Source organism: Sander vitreus, chromosome 8, assembly GCF_031162955.1.
Source record: "Sander vitreus isolate 19-12246 chromosome 8, sanVit1, whole genome shotgun sequence".
Lineage (NCBI taxonomy): Eukaryota > Metazoa > Chordata > Actinopteri > Perciformes > Percidae > Sander > Sander vitreus.
In genome coordinates, this window is record NC_135862.1 from 2,756,818 (window position 1) to 2,777,766 (window position 20,949).

Below are 20,949 nucleotides of genomic sequence, written 5' to 3' on the forward strand. Positions count from 1 at the left end.
CAAAGTTTTCATCCCAGTTTTCATGCAGTACATTTAGCCTACCTATGGAGTTGTAAACAAACGTGTTCAAAACGTATAATAGTGCCACGTGTGGCACTGATTGAGCTCACTTGGCCTGTTCAGCACCATCGCTGTCCATCAGCTGTCGCTGTCCGTGGTGCTGAAAACATTTTTTACTTGACTGGCAAACTGCTTTCTTTGTTTGTTTGTCAATACAAACTTGTCAAAACATTTGGCTTTTCTTTGTGTTTTATTTGACATATAGGCTTACTTGGCTCAACAAGTGACACATCATAACATATGCATTCATCAGATATTTTTATTTAACGGTTTTAATTTTAAAATGACTTGGTAGCAGAGAGCCTCATGATGAAGCTCCGCCCCCCACCGTACTGAGAGTCTAGCTCCGCCCCTGGCTGCTCACCTTTGCTCTGAATGTTTTACCTCTGACTCATCTCCCGGTAGTTACAAAGCTATTGACGCTAGCTTAGCATGCTAGCTGGTTAGCAACACAGTTTGAAGGAGAGCAAACGGTGTTTTTGACGTGAGTTTGTTCGGAGGAAAAGTTTCTGTCATTGTGTGAAAATGACTAAAGTCCAAATGCTGAGAGCGTTGGTGGAGCAGCGACTAACTGCGGCTGCTGAAGAGATATTTGGGCTGTTTGAAAGAACGATAGCAGAGTACGAGGAGGAACTTTGTCGTTCAAAAAAGGAGAACGAGCGACAACAGAAACTTCTGGACGCTGTTTTCAACCCTCAGCTTCGGTTACACAGAGCAGGTTGGTTACCTTTACTTCTTCTCTCTGTTCACACTCTGGTTATACTGACATCAGACCGATATGGGTCAACTTTCAGGGCTTCTGTCTCCTCAATCATTCAATAGCGCCGAGATAGAAAAGGTGGTACAGCGGCATAAACCGCCTCCCCCGGCGGCACTGGCCGCTCACAACACCGACCTGTGCCCGGTGTTACACCGAAATCTGTGACCCATCGAGATCGGTGTCCCCCTACCTCAACCTGAACCAAACCCTTGTCCCCAAACCTTAACCACGGAGGGGGGCGCTACGCTTTTAACAGGAGGGACACAGATCACGACAGGTCACAGATTTCGGTGCAACACCTGTTCCGGTTGTGTACCGTTTAAAGGCAGGTGGAAGTGGTAACGTTAGGCAACAGTCAGTGACAAACAGTTTAGTAATTTCCCATATCCTTGCGGATGTACCTGAAGTATTAGAGCTAACAGAGCTTGTGAACACAAAGAACATTAAACATATAAAGGACAGTATTTGACTAAACGCTACAGGGGACAGTTTACAATGCGGGTGGGATAGGGCGTGTGTGTGTGTGTGTGTGTGTGTGTGTGTGTGTGTGTGTGTGTGTGTGTGTGTGTATGAGGAGTGTTTTTGTGATTATAGTATGACATGTTGTGGTACTGTGTTATAGATATGAGAGGGGGTGGGTATGAAGCTTTGAGTATGTTTGATTAGGTGAGGCTCACCAGAAGGAAGTAAACCTGTTTGAGTGACTCACTCTGATCTGTCACCCGTGTCTTTAAATGAACTCATGAGTCACGAGTCTCTAGTATCATTAACCAGTCCTTCCATATTTATGTTTCTTTCTTCTCTTTGGGGGGGATTTCATAATCCCCGCATTTTCGTTGCGAAAAGTCCCATATATCTTAGCAGGAAGTTGATGTTGCGTTTACTTCACACAAGAGCAGCCGTTTTCCCCTGTTGCCAACGTTATAATCGTTTTGATCCGGCCCGCATTTCAATTTAGGTTCATAATAAATTTAGGCCCACCTAGTTTTTGTCGCTTTTTCCAAAGTTTTTGGTGCTTTTTATTTATTTATTTTTTTTCCATTTTTGTAGCTTTTTTTTCTGCATTTTTGGCGCCTTTTCCGGTGGTTTATGTGCTTTTTTTCAATGCTTTAGGCACTTTGTTTTAACGGTTTTGACGCATTACTCAATGTTTTGCCACTTTTTCAGAAGTTTTTGGCGCTTTTTACAATGTTTTTGGCACTTTCTGATGTTTTTATCACTTTTTCAGATAATTTTGACACTTTTTTTTGGCCTTTTTCCAACTTTTTTGGCGCTTTTTTTCAACATATTTGTCGCTGGCTGAGGAACTTTTTTGCCACACTTTTTTGGGGCTTTATGAGACCCAAAATGTAAGTGAGAAGACTACAGTACATGAGTCATGCAATAATACAGTCAAGATATTTGACTTTTTCTCTTAAATAAACACGTCTATAATCTCTACATGTCTGGCCCTGGATGTGATTCTCATTTTCCAGTGTGGCCCTCTGGGAAACGGAGTTTGACACCCCTGTGTTATAGGTTTGGTGTATAGATGTAGCATATCAAAATTAGGTTGATCGATTTAAAAAATAATAATAATAATGTATTCACTGCGGGCATTTCTCCGTTCCTGTGTCTATGTCTACATTGAAAGCCTATATATTGCTTAGGCTACACTAACTTAAGACAATATATATAAACAGTCTGGCTCAAAATGCTTTCTTTCCCGTGACTAAATGGCTCTCCTGTGAGCAGCAGCATGAGATGGCGAGTAGGACTGAGTTTCCTTGGCGATTTACCAATACTGACTCAAGTCACTCGCACAACCCGGATCAGTTTTAATGAGTGACTCAGAATAACCCGAATCCTTAAAAGGAATCAAGTTTGCCAGGCCTAGAAAAAAAGTAGTGGGGTGGAGCTTGGTAGGAGGGGTATTTATCTGGACAATACACTCTCATTTACTGCACACATAACCAGTCTGTCTCAAAGTGTCTTTTTCCATCTAAGGAACATTGCACGGCTTCGCCCAGCGCTCACCCAGCAGAGTGCAGAAGTCCTTGTCAATGCGTATGTGACATCCCGCCTTGACTACTGTAATTTCATCTTGCCTGGAATCTAGAGATGGTCCGATACCATTTTTTGCTTCCCGATACCGATTCTCATACCTGAACTTGCGTATCTGCCGATGCCGAGTACTGATCTGATACCAGTGCGTCATATATTTTATTATGTTTTAACAGCTGTATACTACTATCTCTGTATAGATGACATTATGTATAACAGCTGTATACTACTATCTCTGTATGGATGATATGATGTATAACAGCTGTATACTACTATCCCTGTATGGATGATATGATGTATAACAGCTGTATACTACTATCCCTGTATGGATGATATGATGTATAACAGCTGTATACTACTATCTCTGTATAGATGACATGATGTATAACAGCTGTATACTACTATCTCTGTATGGATGATATGATGTATAACAGCTGTATACTACTATCCCTGTATGGATGATATGATGTATAACAGCTGTATACTACTATCCCTGTATGGATGATATGATGTATAACAGCTGTATACTACTATCTCTGTATGGATGATATGATGTATAACAGCTGTATACTACTATCTCTGTATAGATGACATGATGTATAACAGCTGTATACTACTATCCCTGTATGGATGATATGATGTATAACAGCTGTATACTACTATCTCTGTATAGATGATATGATGTATAACAGCTGTATACTACTATCTCTGTATGGATGTGATATTATTTCTATCTTTGTTGTCTGTCTGGCTCAGGTTAAACTCTTTGTGAAACATGAACAAACACAAACAATGAACGCCCCAGAACTTCTTCTTTTATTCTGCAGTTTAACAGTCAGTTATAACGGAGAAAGAACATAAATAAAGTACTTTAACGTAGATTTTTTTACGGGCTTTATTACGTGGTATCGGATCGGTGCATTAACTCCAGTACTTCCCGATACCGATACCAGCATTTTAGGCACTATTAACTGTTTACTTCGCAGGCTACTTAACCTCTGTTGAACATGAGGACGGGAAATGAATGATAAATCCACTTCCAGTCATCCTCTGTATTTCCCAGAGATGAAATATCGTACTCACTGTGCAACAAAAAGATCGGCACGGAAAAATGCAGTAGTGTCTGTGAGTCTGTAGTTGCTGAGGCTCAGACATCCATGGCTACAGGAGGCGGGAAGCACGGATCCATCTCCCCAGGAACAAACGCTGTGTCGGGGGGGCAAACTCATGTGATGTGTAATTGATCCCGTAGATGATTTGTAGGCTATTAAGTGAACAAGGTGTACCCGGTCCACCAAACACTGGGCCGTCTTGACTGTCTTAAAGGTCCCATGACATGGTGCTCTTTGGATGCTTTTATATAGACCTTAGTGGTCCCCTAATACTGTATCTGAAGTCTCTTTTATATAGGCCTTAGTGGTCCCCTAATACTGTATCTGAAGTCTCTTTTATATAGGCCTTAGTGGTCCCCTAATACTGTATCTGAAGTCTCTTTTATATAGGCCTTAGTGGTCCCCTAATACTGTATCTGAAGTCTCTTTTATATAGGCCTTAGTGGTCCCCTAATACTGTATCTGAAGTCTCTTTTATATAGACCTTAGTGGTCTCCCTAATACTGTATCTGAAGTCTCTTTTATATAGGCCTTAGTGGTCCCCCTAATACTGTATCTGAAGTCTCTTTTATATAGACCTTAGTGGTCCCCCTAATACTGTATCTGAAGTCTCTTTTATATAGACCTTAGTGGTCCCCTAATACTGTATCTGAAGTCTCTTTTATATAGACCTTAGTGGTCCCCTAATACTGTATCTGAAGTCTCTTTTATATAGACCTTAGTGGTCCCCTAATACTGTATCTGAAGTCTCTTTCCCTAAATTCAGCCTTGGTGCAGAATTACTGCCACTAGAGCCAGTCCCACAAGCAGCGGATCTGCGGCCTCACTAACCTCTCCTCCTCTGAGTCGGGTCTCCCTCGCGCTGGACTCAGTTTCACTGAGCGTACTAACACTGTATAAATAAAATAAATGACATTACATCAGTTAGTTCAAAACTGCTGATTGTGTGTAATTTGGACTGACACTGAGATGTTGTTCTGTAACTGGTGTGGTGCTGCTATTCTCTTGATTTCCATTTCAACATTAGACTTTTTTATTCTTTTTATTTCTGCCATGGTTCGGTGCATTCACCGCCCGGTCACCATTTGCCACTCTGGGCATTTTCTTTTATTGCTTATCCAAGATGACAAACCTCCAAACAGACTGAGACTGAGGTGCCGATCACCTCCGCGATCGGCACCTCAGCCTCAGTCGGTGAAGTTTATAACCCGTTGTGATTGGACAAAGAATGAAGTCGGGGGCGCATTTATAATAATTTCCATATTCATTCATGGGAGGAGGCAAGGCGGGGTCGGTCACTCGTTCATGTGCCCTCAATTTCACGTTGATTGTGATGTATAAAGGAAAGGTGCAGGACCTGGCATACTCCCGGTTTTATACATGTGAATATTTCTGTGTGTAGGTTCTTTTCAAGTTTTGGCCATGCGCCATCTTCTGGTATGAAAGCTGCGCAGTCTTTTATACATGAGGCCCCTGCTCCTGGCATACAAGGCCCTACACAATTATACCCCCACCAAAGTTGGTCTACGGAAAGCCGTTCCACTCCCTATTCAGCCCCATTGTACTGAATCTGGTTGCATTTCCACCAGAGCTCCACTGGGGGTGATCGCGGTCCAGTGCTAAATGAATGGGACTCTATGGAGCTAGATGGCTAAATGAATGGGACTCTATGGAGCTAGACGGCTAAATGAATGGGACTCTATGGAGCTAGATGCTAAATGAATGGGACTCCATGGAGCTAGACGGCTAAATGAATGGGACTCTATGGAGCTAGATGGCTAAATGAATGGGACTCTATGGAGCTAGATGGCTAAATGAATGGGACTCTATGGAGCTAGACGGTTAAATAAATGGGACTCTATGGAGCTAGACGGCTAAATGAATGGGACTCTATGGAGCTAGATGCTAAATAAATGGGACTCTATGGAGCTAGATGGCTAAATGAATGGGACTCTATGGAGCTAGATGGCTAAATGAATGGGACTCTATGGAGCTAGATGCTAAATGAATGGGACTCCATGGAGCTAGACGGCTAAATGAATGGGACTCTATGGAGCTAGACGGCTACATTTGTCTCTTTCGCCTGATTTTCGTTGAGAAATCTCAGATTTGATTGTAGTTTTTGCAAGTTCAACATGGATTATAGGTCAAAAGTTGAATGAACGAGTACTTGTGTCCTTTTGATTTCTTACAGGTTGAGTCGTTGTTGCCCATAACACGCTAGCATTCTGCTAATGAATGCTGATTGGTCAGTGAAGGACTGATTACGACCAGAGATCCCGCTTGACGGCATCCAAAGCAGAACCAGAATGTCAGAGTGAATATTTGGTGGTTTTTAAAACATTAGCAAACCTCTTTCTAGCATGTGTATTAACAGAGAGAGTCTAACCTGTCAGCTGTGTTGTATTAACAGAGAGAGTCTAACCTGTCAGCTGTGTTGTATTAACAGGGAGAGTCTAACCTGTCAGCTGTGTTGTATTAACAGAGAGAGACTAACCTGTCAGCTGTGTTGTATTAACAGAGAGACTAACCTGTCAGCTGTGTTGTATTAACAGAGAGAGTCTAACCTGTCAGCTGTGTTGTATTAACAGAGAGACTAACCTGTCAGCTGTGTTGTATTAACAGAGAGAGACTAACCTGTCAGCTGTGTTGTATTAACAGAGAGACTAACCTGTCAGCTGTGTTGTATTAACAGAGAGACTAACCTGTCAGCTGTGTTGTATTAACAGAGAGAGTCTAACCTGTCAGCTGTGTTGTATTAACAGAGAGACTAACCTGTCAGCTGTGTTGTATTAACAGAGAGAGACTAACCTGTCAGCTGTGTTGTATTAACAGAGAGACTAACCTGTCAGCTGTGTTGTATTAACAGAGAGAGTCTAACCTGTCAGCTGTGTTGTATTAACAGAGAGAGACTAACCTGTCAGCCGTGTTGTATTAACAGAGAGAGTCTAACCTGTCAGCTGTGTTGTATTAACAGAGAAGACTAACCTGTCAGCTGTGTTGTATTAACAGAGAGACTAACCTGTCAGCTGTGTTGTATTAACAGAGAGAGTCTAACCTGTCAGCTGTGTTGTATTAACAGAGAGAGACTAACCTGTCAGCTGTGTTGTATTAACAGAGAGAGTCTAACCTGTCAGCTGTGTTGTCGATGCCTCGAGAGAACAAAGGAAGCGACTCAGAGCTTGCCGTAAAGCGGTATCTATGGCCGTATATATGTGTATGACGTCATTGACATTTTAAAAGGCTTTTTAGAACAAAAAAGCCACTTTAAAATAATCTAACACCCAGCAGTGTGTATTTTCTTAGCCTCCCCTTTCTTTGTCCCCACCTACCTCACTGACCTACTGGACGTTTACACCCCTGCCCGCTCACTGAGATCCTCCTCAACAGGCCTACTGTTTGTCCCTAGTGTGAACCTCAGCACCCTGGGAGAGAGGGCTTTCAGCTTCACCGTCCCCAAGCTGTGGAATTTACTGCCAGATTACATCAGACACTGTGACTCAATTACTGACATTAAAAACAGACTTAAAACATATCTCTTCCGGGTTTCCGAGAGGGGAGGAGTGGGGGGCATGATGCCAGAACCACCCCACTCCCGCCGTCCCCAAGACAACAGTTGTTATCCAACCGACATACCACCCCACCCTCCCCGTGATATGTGTGCCTTCTAACGTCTAGGTACTTTAAAAGAGGTGCGGAGCAGAAGGGAGAACTTATTCAGGTCTCCCCTCAAGCACCGCCCTCGCCCTTCCTATGGACTGATTATGTGCCTCCTCTAATATGTGATGCATTAAAGTGGTCATATTATGCACATTGCTGCAGCTCCTCTTTTCACCCTGTGTTCAGGCCTCTGTTTTAGCTACAGAGTGAGACCTCTCACTGCTGTAACATCTTTGTTGTCAGTCGCACATGCTCAGTAGCTAGGTAAGGACTACATGCTCAGTAGCTAGGTAAGGACTACATGCTCAGTAGCTAGGTAAGGACTACATGCTCAGTAGCTAGGTAAGGACTACATGCTCAGTAGCTAGGTAAGGACTACATGCTCAGTAGCTAGGTAATGACTACATGCTTAGTAGCTAGGTAAGGACTACATGAGCTAGCTAGCTATTTCTCCAACTCCAACAAGGCAGGATTATATATGAGGGAGACTTCTTCTAAACGAGGGCGCACTTCCAACTTTGTGTGGAATACCTGCAGAACAGAGACATGGAAGTAGTTCTATACAATTTATTTTGTAGATTAGGGTGAACTAGTGTGTGTTGTAGCAGTGTTTTGCCATTGAGAACGAGCTAGCATGCTAACGGTTAGCCCCCTAGGCCCCTCGTCTCGGCTAGTGACGTAGAAAGCTGTGCAGATGTTGACCAGCTCACCCGGAGACTGAAGGCAGGACACATTCAGAAACCATATCTCACTCAGAACAGCATGGATGGGTTTTTTTTCAAAGTTTGTATGTGTGTGGAAGCACCAGAGACACAAAATAACTCCCCAAATCCCAGAAAAAGGGATTTTTTTTCATAATATGGGCACTTTAAAGAGGTGGGCGCGACTGCGCAGGGCCTCTTCGGGCCCTATTCATAGTTGATTTGGTTGTTGTTTTCTTGAATGGGAGTGTGAATGTTAGACATCTAGCGTGAGGAGCATTAAAAAGTGAGGTGTGCAGAGTGGAGCCGGCCCGGGCAGTCACAGGGGAGGAGGAGGGCTGCGGAGGTGTGGTGGCAGGGAGGTCGTTCCTGGCGCACATCCCCCCTCAGAGTCGACCCCCCCCCCCTTCAGCTCATCCACCCAACCGCCATGTGGAGCTATTCTTAACATAGCGCCGTTTTCAGCGGGGCACAGCTGATGTGATCCAAGCATTTCCAGTAACTTGAGAGCGTGAGTCGTTTTAAAACGATGAATCACTTTATATAAATATGTGGTAGAGTTTCTGTGTGTCCCACTGTGGCTCCTAAATTAATTTTCATGAATACAAATGTTTAAAAAATAGTTTTTGAATCAATTCTGTGATGTTGACATGGAAATGATAGTGGAGTGATATTTTAAGTGATAAGCCACGTGTTCTCAAATGGCTCTGGGTGTGCTGTCATGCTGATTTGAGCACGTTCTACATGTCTAGTTGACCAATCAGATTGCCTTTTCGAAGCTACTTGAATACTTTTTGATTTTGAGGATGCACAAGGACTAAAAGGATATTAATAAGCTATTAAGTTAGTTAATAATCTTATTGACTCAATATTCTTTCCAACGTTTTTGGGTCTTAAACTATATTTGTGGTGGTCTTAAAAATGTCTTTAAAAACATTAAATTTGACTTAATGTCTGCACTTGTCTGTACTATAAACTTTACATACTCACTGCTTTATAATTGTATGTAGTATGATGTGGCAGCCTGTATGTCCGAGACATATTCCCTCAAGACAAATAAAGTGATCTTGAACTTGAAGTTATTTCCCTCAGGTAAAACGCATAGCACAGCTATGAACATAAAAACATAAAACCTATGCATGTATTTGATTCTTCTCCTCAGACGTCCAGCAGCTGTCGGTGGTTAAAGCAGACGTTCCCCCTGAGCAACAGGAGTGGAGCTCCAGTCTGGACCAGGAGGACACAAAGCCCCCCCCACACATTAAAGAGGAACAGGAGGAACTCTGGACCAGTCAGGAGGGAGAGCAGTTTCAAGGGCTGGAGGAGGCTGATATCAAGTTCCCGTTCACTTCTGTCCCTGTGAAGAGTGAAGAAGATGATGAAGAGAAAGCTCAGTCCTCACAGCTTCATGAAAGCCAAACTGAGGAGAACAGAGAGGCAGAGAGAACAGAAGCTGATGGAGAGGACTGTGGAGGACCAGAACCAGCCAGGAACTCAGATCCAGATAGCCAGGAACTCAGATTACAACCAGCTACTCATGACAAGACTTCAGACTCCTCTGAATCTGAATCTCAGACTGATGACAGTGGTGACTGGGAGGAGACTAGGGAACCTCAGTCAGGTTTAAACCCTCTGAAAAACAATGAAGTAGCTGTAAGTGATGTGGAATGTAATACTGGAAACACATCAGTTATCTCCTCTGAATGTGCTGGAAGCTTTGGCCACAAGAAACATCTGCAGAAACACTCTGGAGTCCAAACAGGAGGGAAAACACATTGTTGCTCAGTTTGCAGTAAAGTATTTTCACACACTTGTAGTCTGAGACAGCACTTAACTGTCCACACTGGGGAGAAATCATTTAGTTGCTCAGTTTGTGATAGAAGATTTGCACTAAAGCAACATCTGACACGACACTTGGCTACCCACACTAAGGAGAAACCATTTAGTTGTTCAGTATGTGATAAAAGATTTGCACAAAAGCATTATCTTAATCGACACTTGGCTTCCCACACCGGGGAGAAATCATTCAGTTGCTCAGTTTGTGATAAAAGATTTGCACAAAGTAAAAATCTGAAACGACACTTGGCTGTCCACTCAAGGAAGAAACTATTAAGTTGTTCAGTTTGTGATAAAGGATTCTCTCTTAAGAAGGCCTTAACAAACCACATGAAACTTCATTCAGAAGGGAAAATGTTCAACTGCTCAGTTTGTAAAACAAGTTTCAGTAGCAAAAGCAATTTGACGAGACACATGAGAATCCACACGGGGGAGAAACCATTTAGTTGTTCAGTTTGTGATAGAAGATTCTCTCAGCTCAGTCATGTCAAAAGTCACAAGTGTGTTGGTGAGAGCAGCAGAAAGAAATGAAGCTGCAGAGATGCTCGCTGAGACAATTTCTTCTCCGGCAGCATTGTGAAGTTCTGAAAGCAAGACTTGGTTCAACACTGATCAGATTTAAGGCAGAAACAAGACTCTAAACGAAGCTTTTTCAGCTCAAACGAAGCTACACAATCATTGTTATTCTGTTTCTCTTTGTCTCTATTTTGATTTCTAGCCAGTGTGCCTTTTTTGGTTTTCCATTTATTCATTGATTAAACTTTTACGGTTTTAATAGGGGTGGGAATTGATTCGCACCTCATGATACGATTCCGATTCAGAGGCCAACGATTCGATACCGATTATCGATGCATCTCGATGCAACAGTTTTTTTTAATGGAAATTTACATGCGTGATTTTTAAAAATATACATATAAATCTGAGTTTGCTACTCAGAGTTTGCATCCCAGACAAAGCAGCTAGACCACGTGTCAAACTCAAGGCCCGCAGGCCAAATCCTAGAACCTGGGTCTGGACTCTGTCGGCATCGAGCTGGACAACAGGGGCCGCATCCCCGTCAACAACCGCTTCCAGACCAAAGTACCCAGGTACCACCCGGCTCAGGACGTCAGTAATAACATATAGCACGTGTCAAACTCAAGGCCCCTCGCTAATTCTGATCCCGCCCGCATATCAATCTAGGTTCACAATACATTCTGGCCCACCTAGTTGCGCGCCAAACCAAAAACATGGGAAACTGTTTTTCAACTTGCAATTACGCAACACTCAAAGCAGAATTTGGCAAATCTGCAGACTTTGAGACTCAGAAATTCCCCCAGAAGCAGAGAGTTTGCATGTTCAGGCTGTGAAAGAGCTTGTTGTGAGTCAGCTGTGTGGTCGCCTGCTTAGGAAATGTAATCATTGTTTTGCTGGATTTACTAAATTCTAGGATGGCTTTGGAACTATTTACTCACTTTTTCAGGACTTTATGGGGACCAAACTGTAAGTGAGAAGACTATATGACTAGATAGATAGATAGAGAGAGAGATAGATAGATAGATATATATAAAATTGAGTCAAATATATTTTACTTTTTTGATGAAATAAAATAAACTATACATGTGTGGCCCTTGGTGTTGTGTTTAAATCCCCTGAGCTAGACAAAGCTTAGATTTGGACATATTTGTCACACACAAGTTTTAATGAAATGTTTTGTCTACTGAGGTTTTTATTCTGTAGTCATTCCATGCTTAAAGTGCCCATATTATGAAAAGAACACTTTTTCTGGGATTTGGGGTGTTCTTTTGTGTCTGGTGCTTCCACACTCATACACACTTGGAAAAAAATCCATCCATGCTGTTCTGAGTGAGATACGGTTTCTGAATGTGTCCTGCCTTCAGTCTCCGGGTGAGCTGGTCAACATCTGCACGGCTTGTGATGTCACAAGCCGAAACGAGCTGGCTAACCGCAACCGTTAGCTCGTAGCATTAGCGTTAGCATGCTAATGCTAGCATGCTACCTCGTTCTCAATAGCAAAGCACTGCTACAACACACAAGTTCACCATAATCTACAAAAGAACTACTTCCATGTGCGTCCTCGTTTAGAAGAAGTCTCCCAGCTAATCCTGCCTTGTAACTGACTGAAGCTGGAGAAACAGCCTTTCTTTTACTGTCTATGGAGCTAGCTAGCTGACATGATCTACATCTGAGCTACTGAGCATGTGCAATCAAAGATAGTACACAGGAAGAAGAAGAAAAGAGGTCTCACTCTGTAGCTAAAACAGAGACCAGCTGAAAAGAGGATCTGCAGCAGTGAGAGAGAGCTGTGCAGTACAACAAAAATATGGTGTTTTTTGAAAATGAAACCATGTAAATCTATTCTGGTACAACCTTAAAATACAGTTATGAAGCTGAAAATGAGCATAATATGAGCACTTTAAGCCTTAAACATGCTTGTGAAAGTCCCCTTCTCTCCCAGTAATCTTCCACGTCAGAGGCTCAGTCATGTTTAAAGGAGGAGAACTGGCTTCTTAGAACATGAAACACGAGGTGGTCAGAGGTAAAGTAGATGAACAGCCTTTATGTGTTTTGCCTAATTATTTAATGTATGTCTTATTAGATCATGTGTATATATACAATTTTTTTTTTTTTTTTTTTTACTTTTGGCCATTTTTGTGTGGTTTTTTTTCTGCACTCTTGCCTAAACTCTAGGTTGTTGTCCATTATCCCATCCTCTTTCAGTCACTCTGTTTTCTGATTTGTACTTGTCTGGAGACAGTAACTTTTAAATAAAAATCAACACATAAAAAAGTTGTGTAAACGTGTCATAGTATTTTATGTTCCCTATACAGCACTATTCATTTAAATAAGCGTTTGTTTGCAGCCCAAATAAATAATCAAATGGTTAAAAAAAAAAAGGAAAATTAGAGAGAAGTAAAAATGAAAATACAGATTTGTGTAGCAGAAGTACAGGATTCAAGGATTAAGGTAACGTCACAATGCTGCTTACATGTTAAGGTTAATAATAATGATCCACTAATATACTAAACTGTATGAAATAATACCCTTCAAAGGTGCATTCTGCTGCAGAAACAACAGAGACATGATGATAGTTTGGTTACTTTATTTTGAAGGAACTGGATATGCAATATGTTGCCAAATTGTGGGCATATAAAGAAGAGCAGCCAGCCAAAGCAGTTCTGAAGGAGGAGTGTTTGCTTGTTTAACATCAGAAAAAAAGGTGGGGAAGCTGGGTCTAGGAGAGGTATATAGACCTCATTATATTGGAAAACATCATGCAAGTAGTGTATATCCAGGTATGGTGAAGCAAAGGCTGAAAAATCACTGGGAGAGACAGATCTTCAGATTTACACAGATGGATCTCAAGATCTACAAACTAGGAAGTCGGGTTTTGCTTTCTATATTCCACAACTTGATATTGTAAAGCTCAAACGACTACCAGAGGGGGTACCGGTTTATACAACAGAGCTAATAGCTGTAACGTTTGCGTTGGGCACTACAGTGGGTGGAGGAAGCCCGGCCAAGGAGAGGGGTCATATGTCCAGTTTCGGCCTGAGTTATAAAAAGCTCTAAAAGATTGATCGAACAGTATGTGTTGGGATATTTGAATGCCGGTCTGTCATAAAGACAACAATTAACAGCAGTGTGGCAAAGGCAGCGGGACAACAAAAGAGGGGTCGTCATTATTTAAAGATTCAAAATAGGTTTCAGGCGGAACAGTGCTACTTGGGCGAACTCTGTAACAATGAGAAGACTGAGACTTGGAAAGTGTGGACTTGCATGGGATCTAGCAAAGCATGAACCCGCAAACAAAAACAAACTGTTCAATATGTACTTTTGGATTGTTATCAATAAAAATAAAAAAAATAAAAGAGAACTGTTTTAAACTGCACTACGTCACATACAGAATGTGAAATTGAAAGACTTACTTAATCCCCCTGAGCAGCAATTTGAGACAGTGGAAGCAGTCATGGATTTTATATCTGCGACAGGATTACCCTTCTGAAAATAACGATACCTGGAAATACTGTATTACCTAAACTGACCTGTGAGAGGCAGCAATGTGCCGCAAGGCATCTAGTCTGCCAGAAAGCCATGAGAAGAAGATGAACTTTTATTTTGAAGATCCCCTTTAAAACCAAGTGGGTAAGCTTCGCTTCAGAGCTCGAACCTCCTATGGCGCCATTTTGATGCTACAAGGCCATCACCCGACGTTAGCGTCCCATTGACTCCCATTCATTTACAACCAGCTACTCATGACAAGACTTCAGACTCCTCTGAATCCAGTGGTGGAGGAAGTACTGAATCTCAGTACTTACGTAAAAGTACAAATAACCAGAGATATATTTACTTTAGTAAAAGTAAAAGTACACCAATGAAAACCCTACTTAAGTAAAAGTAAAAAGTACCTGATTTTAAATGTACTTTAAGTATTAAAAGTAAAAGTACTTGCATAATGATTTATTCTCTTAATGTATGTATTTTAAAAAAAAACTGTATGGGCTGTGGCATTTTAATTAGTGTCAACTGTTGCTTGTTTCCTCATTTACTCTGTGTATTTAGTCTCTGTGTTTTCCTTTGCGTCTTGTGGGAGCATTACTTCTGTTCGGTGTTGTGATTCATGTCGTGTTGTCTCTTGTGTTTTTGCTTCCTGGTCTTCCTGTCTTTTTGGATTATTTTGTGTTTACCTGCCAACCTCTGGACACTCTCAGTTGTATGTTTTTTTTAAGCTCCAGTTTTCCACTCGCAGATCAATCTGGCATCTTGAGACAGAGAAAATTTGGAGCCGTTCGCCAAACGACCGACCAATCAGCGTTGGCTTTGAGGCGGGTTTAGGTGTGACGGAACGAGAAGCGACTGTTCGGTCTAAACAGCGTGGCGGCTTCCACGGATGAGATGAGCGTAGCTATCGCGCAAGTTTTATCAGAATTAGAAAGTATTCCTTCATTGAAAGAAGAGGAAAAAACGGCCCTGGAGGCTTTTCTCGGAGGAAAAGATGTCTTCGCTCTTCTCCCGAGAGATACATCGTTGATCTGATTGGTTGATTTGGCCCGTCCATCACCAACATAGGTGGTGATAGACAGATGGTTTATCCAATCAGCTAACAGTATTTTCGCCCCTTCCCAAAAGTTCTCCAATGGAAAGTTAGCAACAGGCGGAGTCAGGTTACCTGTAGTCAGGTGTGTTCAGCAATCTGCGATGCAGCAGAGCAGCAAACTGTAGCAGCTTGCAGTGTTTCTATCACAGAAACAGACTGCTGTCAAGCTCGCCGTCCGTCACTTGCATGACGTGAGCGTGGTCAAACCAGCTGCCGCTAAAACTGGAGACACCGTACAGCAAAGCAAAGTCTCGGTGACCAGAGCAGACGTAGTGACGTCTCTCGCGAAACAATGTCTGATGATTTAAATGAAATGAGCTGGTTTGACGACTAGACCAGAACACAGGACCTTCTTCCTGTGTTTACTTTCTTGCTCCCGCCCCCAGATACATCCGTCCAATAAGAGGGCTGGACGTTCTTGCGTGATTTGTAATGGCGCATTTTGGTACGCTTGGATTTTTCCAGGTGCGAAACCAAACCAAACCAAACCAAACTAAACCAAACCAAACCAAACCAAACCGACCGAGGGCAAATCGCTCCAAGTTTACTAACTCACCAACTGATTCAGACCAAAGCAAACGAACTACAGGTGTGAAAACGCCCTAAGTCCGTAAATTGTGTGTAAGGTTGAAGCTGCAGGCTAGTGAATGCTTTGTTGTTGGTTCACTTCCTGTATTTGGGTCAGATTGCATTCTCTCCTGAAGTGAACTGAGCTGAAGCGAACCGAGTCCCCCGTTTTTTAAGCAGACCAGAGTTTGTTTGATCCAGAGTTCAGATGAGCTTTCACATCTCCCCAAACCCCCCGGACTGTCCCATGAAACGCTCCAGGGTTTGTTTTAAACGGACCAAACGAGGCAGGTGTGAAAGCAACCTAAGAGTAACTGCAAAGCTGCAATCTCTATTCAATTTATGTTGATCAGATATTAATAAGATAGAATCTCATGTGATATTAGTTTTGACCACAGTAGATTGAATGAAATATCTTGCTAGCTTTTCAACATTACCCACCCTGCCTGTGAAGCTGATGCAGACTCCAAAATAAGCTTTTCTTCAGATAAAATGGAGCCACAGGATCATTGTAATTCTGTCCCCTATACTGCAGTATTCACTTTAGGATATGTTTGAGACCTGTAAAAGTAAAACTCCTGCATTCAGATGTGCTTCAACACAATTTATACAGATTAAACTAACATCACGCTGCTTACATGTTAAGGTATCAGTATTAATCCAATACTATTCTAATTTATATGAAAAAACATTGAAAGGGAATATGGACATGATAAAAGTTTGACAAACTTTTATTTTGAAGTGGTGCCGGAAGTAGTTGTCCTTACCGGGGCTAACTTGATCTATGCGGAGTCTGGTTGAAGAGGTTTCTTCCCAGGTCCTCTGTTGTTGTAAACCGTTTCCCCGCGTGAGTCCTGGTCTTTCCGTCACGTAGCTCACCAGATACAACCGGAGTGAACCACCGGAGCCCGTCTGTTTGGATAAACTTGTTCAAGTGGACTTTGTGTAAATATTCGGGGCGTTTACATCTCAGACTCTCCGTTAGCCAAGAATGCTAACGGAAGTTAGCGTAGCGTGCTAGCTGGAAATAGACGGAGACTGAATTCGGCCACACAGAGTAGGTCGGAGGGACTATTGGATAGAGACCAAACTGTATGTTTCATGGACCCACAGTGTCCAGATAAACCTGTCTGAATGGACTCTGTGCTGTTCCCTTTATTTAAAAAACGTCTGAATTATCTCCTGGTGTCCTGCGAAGCTAAGGAAGTTAGCTTGCTAGCTGGAAGTACATAGACCCGAACGTAACCTAGCAACACAGCTCACTTCAAAGTGAGCAGACGGATTTTAACGGAGTCTGTCTGAAGGAAACGTTTCTGTGATTTAGTAGAAATATCTAAAGTCCAAATGCTGAGAGCTTTTGTGAACCAGCGACTAACTGCGGCTGCTGAAGAGATATTTGGGCTGTTTGAAAGAACGATAGCAGAGTACGAGGAGGAACTTTGTCGTTCAAAAGAGGAGAACGAGCGACAACAGAAACTTCTGGACGCTGTTTTCAACCCTCAGCTTCGGTTACACAGAGCAGGTTGGTACAGCTTCATTGTTATTATACATTTAATCTGCTGGGAAACCAGTGGAGGAGGAAGCATTCACAACCTTTACTGAAGTAAAAGTATTAATAAAACACGGTGAAAATACGCTGTTGCAGAGTGAAAGTCCTGCATTGAAATTGTTACTTCAGTGAAAGTGCGTAAGTATCATCAGGAAAATGGATTTAAGTCATAAAAGATATTGAAATGTCCCCTGTGAGTGTTATGCCACAATTACTGCAACTTTAATACTAATACATTTCAATTATTAACATTACTAAAAGGGGGAAGCAGCAAATCTGGAACCATGAAATGTTTTTACGTGACAAATGACTTCAGATTACTTATCGCTTTTTAACAGGTAGGTATTTACTGCGGGGCAGTGACCAGGGGCCTGTTTCACAAAAGCAGAATATATAAATCCAGGATAACTGATAAAGCGAGGCTTGACCTAGTCTAATTTGTGCATCCTGGCTTGGTGCGTTTCACGAAGGCCACGTCAGGCTGAGGAGGAGCGACTAGATCGAGCCAGGCTGAAGTAATTCAGATAGATGCGCGTCCACGGCTTTCCTCAACAGACCGCGAGGTCGATAACAGATTTACTCATGCCAAAATGGAGAATACGCACTGTTCATACTTTATACAGAGTGGGCAGCAGCTGCTTGTGGAAGTATGACGACGTGAAACACATTATTTGTATAAAAAGAAAAGAAACACGGCCGCGGTAATGAAACAGCGAGAGAAAGCGTAGCAGACGATCACGGACCGACTGCGTAAGTAGCCTAAAAATATACATTAACTGACCACTGCTCTGAATTAAAAGCGTCATAATCATACCATTCAAGGATTAGGATACTAATCATTTGCACAAATTAACAGTTGTACTCTTTGCCTTAAAAGTAAGCAGAAGATAATGTTACTCAGGAAATGTACCATGAAGATCCAGTCTCTACAACGCTAGAATATGATGCATAAATATCTCGTTCACTGTGTTCCTCCCTCTCTCCCTCATGGGCTTTAATATAAATGTCCTAGAAGTCATATTAACTTCCACTGCTCGCTTTTAATGCAAAGTGTACAACTGTTTGTTTTTGCAAATGACAAGTGAGTCATTGAATGGTTTCAGTAAAGAGCAGTAGTTCGTAAATGTATATTTTTAGATATATCATTCAGTCGGTCCGCTATTATCTGCTTTTTCTCACGTTTTTTACATTTGTTTTTATAGAGGACGAGTTTCCTTCTTTACATAATATATGCTTTGCTCCCTCGTATATATGGACATAGAAAAGAGACACTGAAGAAATCTAGAAACTAAGATAATGAAGTGATAACGCTTCTAACAGTTGGGGGGGAGGGGGGCAATAAACATAACATTTCTTAAGAGCAATTTTTTGAAGGGGAGACAAATAACACAGCCAAAATTGTACTTGTAGAGAATATGTGTTCACAGAGGAAAGCCTTAATACTAGTGTAGCATGGAGACCGTACCCTTATCATTCTTCTCAGTCAACACAAAGCAATAGTCACATGTCTAAATATGAGTTAGGTTCATCACGCTGTCATATTATAATTGCAAAATTATCTTGCGTCCTCCACATAAATATTAGATTTCGCCTGAGACAGAAGACAGATACTTAAAGGACAGTTCTGGCGCAAAACGAACCTAGGGGTTAATAACAGATGTGTACCCACTCTCATTGTCATTTTCGGGACATGGACATGTCGCTCTCTGGGACATGTTTTCATGCTAATCTAATGTGTTTGTAGCTTGAAAGAAGCTAGCGCGGACCGCTGATTAGCAATTGTTATTAGGAAAGTAAAAACAAATCGCTATTTATACCACTAAAAAGGCTCAAAATATCACCAAACTTCAACGGTAGCATAATGAGGGTCCCTAAATGTTAACCGAAGCATTGAGACCATAGTAAGTGTACAGACAGTTTATTGAACGAAGAGCTGCGGGAGCTCTGTGAAAGGGCTACGAGAAAGAGAGAGAGAGAGAGCTACCGGTAGTCAATGCCGCAACAGAGCCTCGTCCTTTGGGAAACTGGTGGTGTACCTGCGGACATTGTGAAGCTATGGCCACCGAACAGGAGTTTCTGTGTTGCACGGAGTGAGACCTGTTGCGTCGCAACACCCAGAGACGCAGTGTTTTGTACAGTCTGAAGATTTCCCCTCTCATAAACAGGGCTGTACTGTTTTTCCATGTCCCGAAAATGACAATGAGAGTGGGTACACGTCTGTTATTAACCCCTAGGTTCGTTTTGCGCCGGAATTGTCCTTTAACTGCAGCAAACCCACTGATCAGCAACTTAATCATAATTCTTTTGTCATGACTAATTTATTAAAGGTCCCATGACATGGTGCTCTTTGGATGCTTTTATATAGGCCTTAGTGGTCCCCTAATACTGTATCTGAAGTCTCTTTTATATAGACCTTAGTGGTCCCCTAATACTGTATCTGAAGTCTCTTTATATAGGCCTTAGTGGTCCCCTAATACTGTATCTGAAGTCTCTTTATATAGACCTTAGTGGTCCCCTAATACTGTATCTGAAGTCTCTTTATATAGACCTTAGTGGTCCCCTAATACTGTATCTGAAGTCTCTTTTATATAGACCTTAGTGGTCTCCTAATACTGTATCTGAAGTCTCTTTCCTGAAATTCAGCCTTGCAGAATTACAGCCACTAGAGCCAGTCCCACAATGAGCTTTCCTTAGGATGTGCCATTTCTGTGTCTGTAGCTTTAAATGCTATTGAGGAGGAGAGAGGGGGGGCAAGGTGGAGGGTGGGGGTGTGGCCTTGGCCAACTGCCACTTTTCTTGTTTTCAAGCCATGATGTCTCTCTCTCTTTCTCATGGGTGGACCAAATTCTCTGGGCGGGCAAAGCAGAGAAAGGGGAGGTAACCTTTCCCCTTATGACGTCATAAAGGGAAGATTCCAGATCGGCCCATCTGAGCTTTCATTTTCTCAAAGGCAGAGCAGGATACCCAGGGCTCGGTTTACACCTATCACCATTTCTAGCCACTGGGGGGCCATAGGCAGGCTGGGGGAACTCATATTAATGTTAAAAAAACCTCATAAAGTGACATTTTCATGCCATGGGACCTTTAATTACTCAGCATCATTTATATTTGAGAAAATAAACACTTCATCCGATGTTTAATGTGAATAAAATAGCCTTGAACAGCCTACTTACCACATTCAAAAAACGTTAACTAACGTTACTGTAGCGAATTCAACTAGCGGTATGTTCTCTCATTCTGTCCTGTGGTCCGCCGGACTTGTTGTGTGTGGGTAACGTAAAGCAGGTAGTGGACCAAACCACTGTGAGGCAAGGGGAGGGGGGACTCAAAATGTTTCTCAACTTAAAAAGCATTTTTTGTGGGTTTGTATTGTTTTACTACTTACACAGATATATTAAATAATCATCATTATGTTATTTACAATACACAGCATGGTTTTTATATTTCCAGAGGGGACAACCCTTAAGGCTGTTTTATGCTTCTGCGTCAACGTCACGCCGTAGCTACGCCATCGCTCCTACAGCGCCGTGACCCTTTCGGAGTTCTGCGTCGGGGTTGCTTAG

General features: G+C 42.2%; 2 protein-coding genes across 3 annotated transcripts in view; both read left to right on the forward strand.

The window, feature by feature from the left end:
- Window positions 1-20,949, forward strand: part of LOC144521778 (uncharacterized) — a 53,846-nt gene that overhangs the window by 26,670 nt on the left and 6,227 nt on the right. Inside the window, exon 1 of one of the 2 annotated variants that reach the window (XM_078256384.1) lies at window positions 16,611-17,359. The exons of the other annotated variant lie outside the window; for it this stretch is intronic. Within the exon in view, the coding sequence (XP_078112510.1) occupies window positions 17,182-17,359 (178 nt within the window). The 5' untranslated portion in view covers window positions 16,611-17,181. Of the gene's footprint in view, window positions 1-16,610; window positions 17,360-20,949 lie in introns of those variants that run through there. 2 annotated transcript variants of the gene reach the window in all.
- On the forward strand, window positions 445-11,778 carry LOC144521777 (uncharacterized). Its single transcript, XM_078256383.1, has 2 exons — window positions 445-778; window positions 9,499-11,778. Exons 1-2 carry the CDS (start codon window positions 586-588, stop codon window positions 10,701-10,703), a joined length of 1,398 nt encoding a protein of 465 aa, XP_078112509.1. The 5' UTR covers window positions 445-585; the 3' UTR covers window positions 10,704-11,778.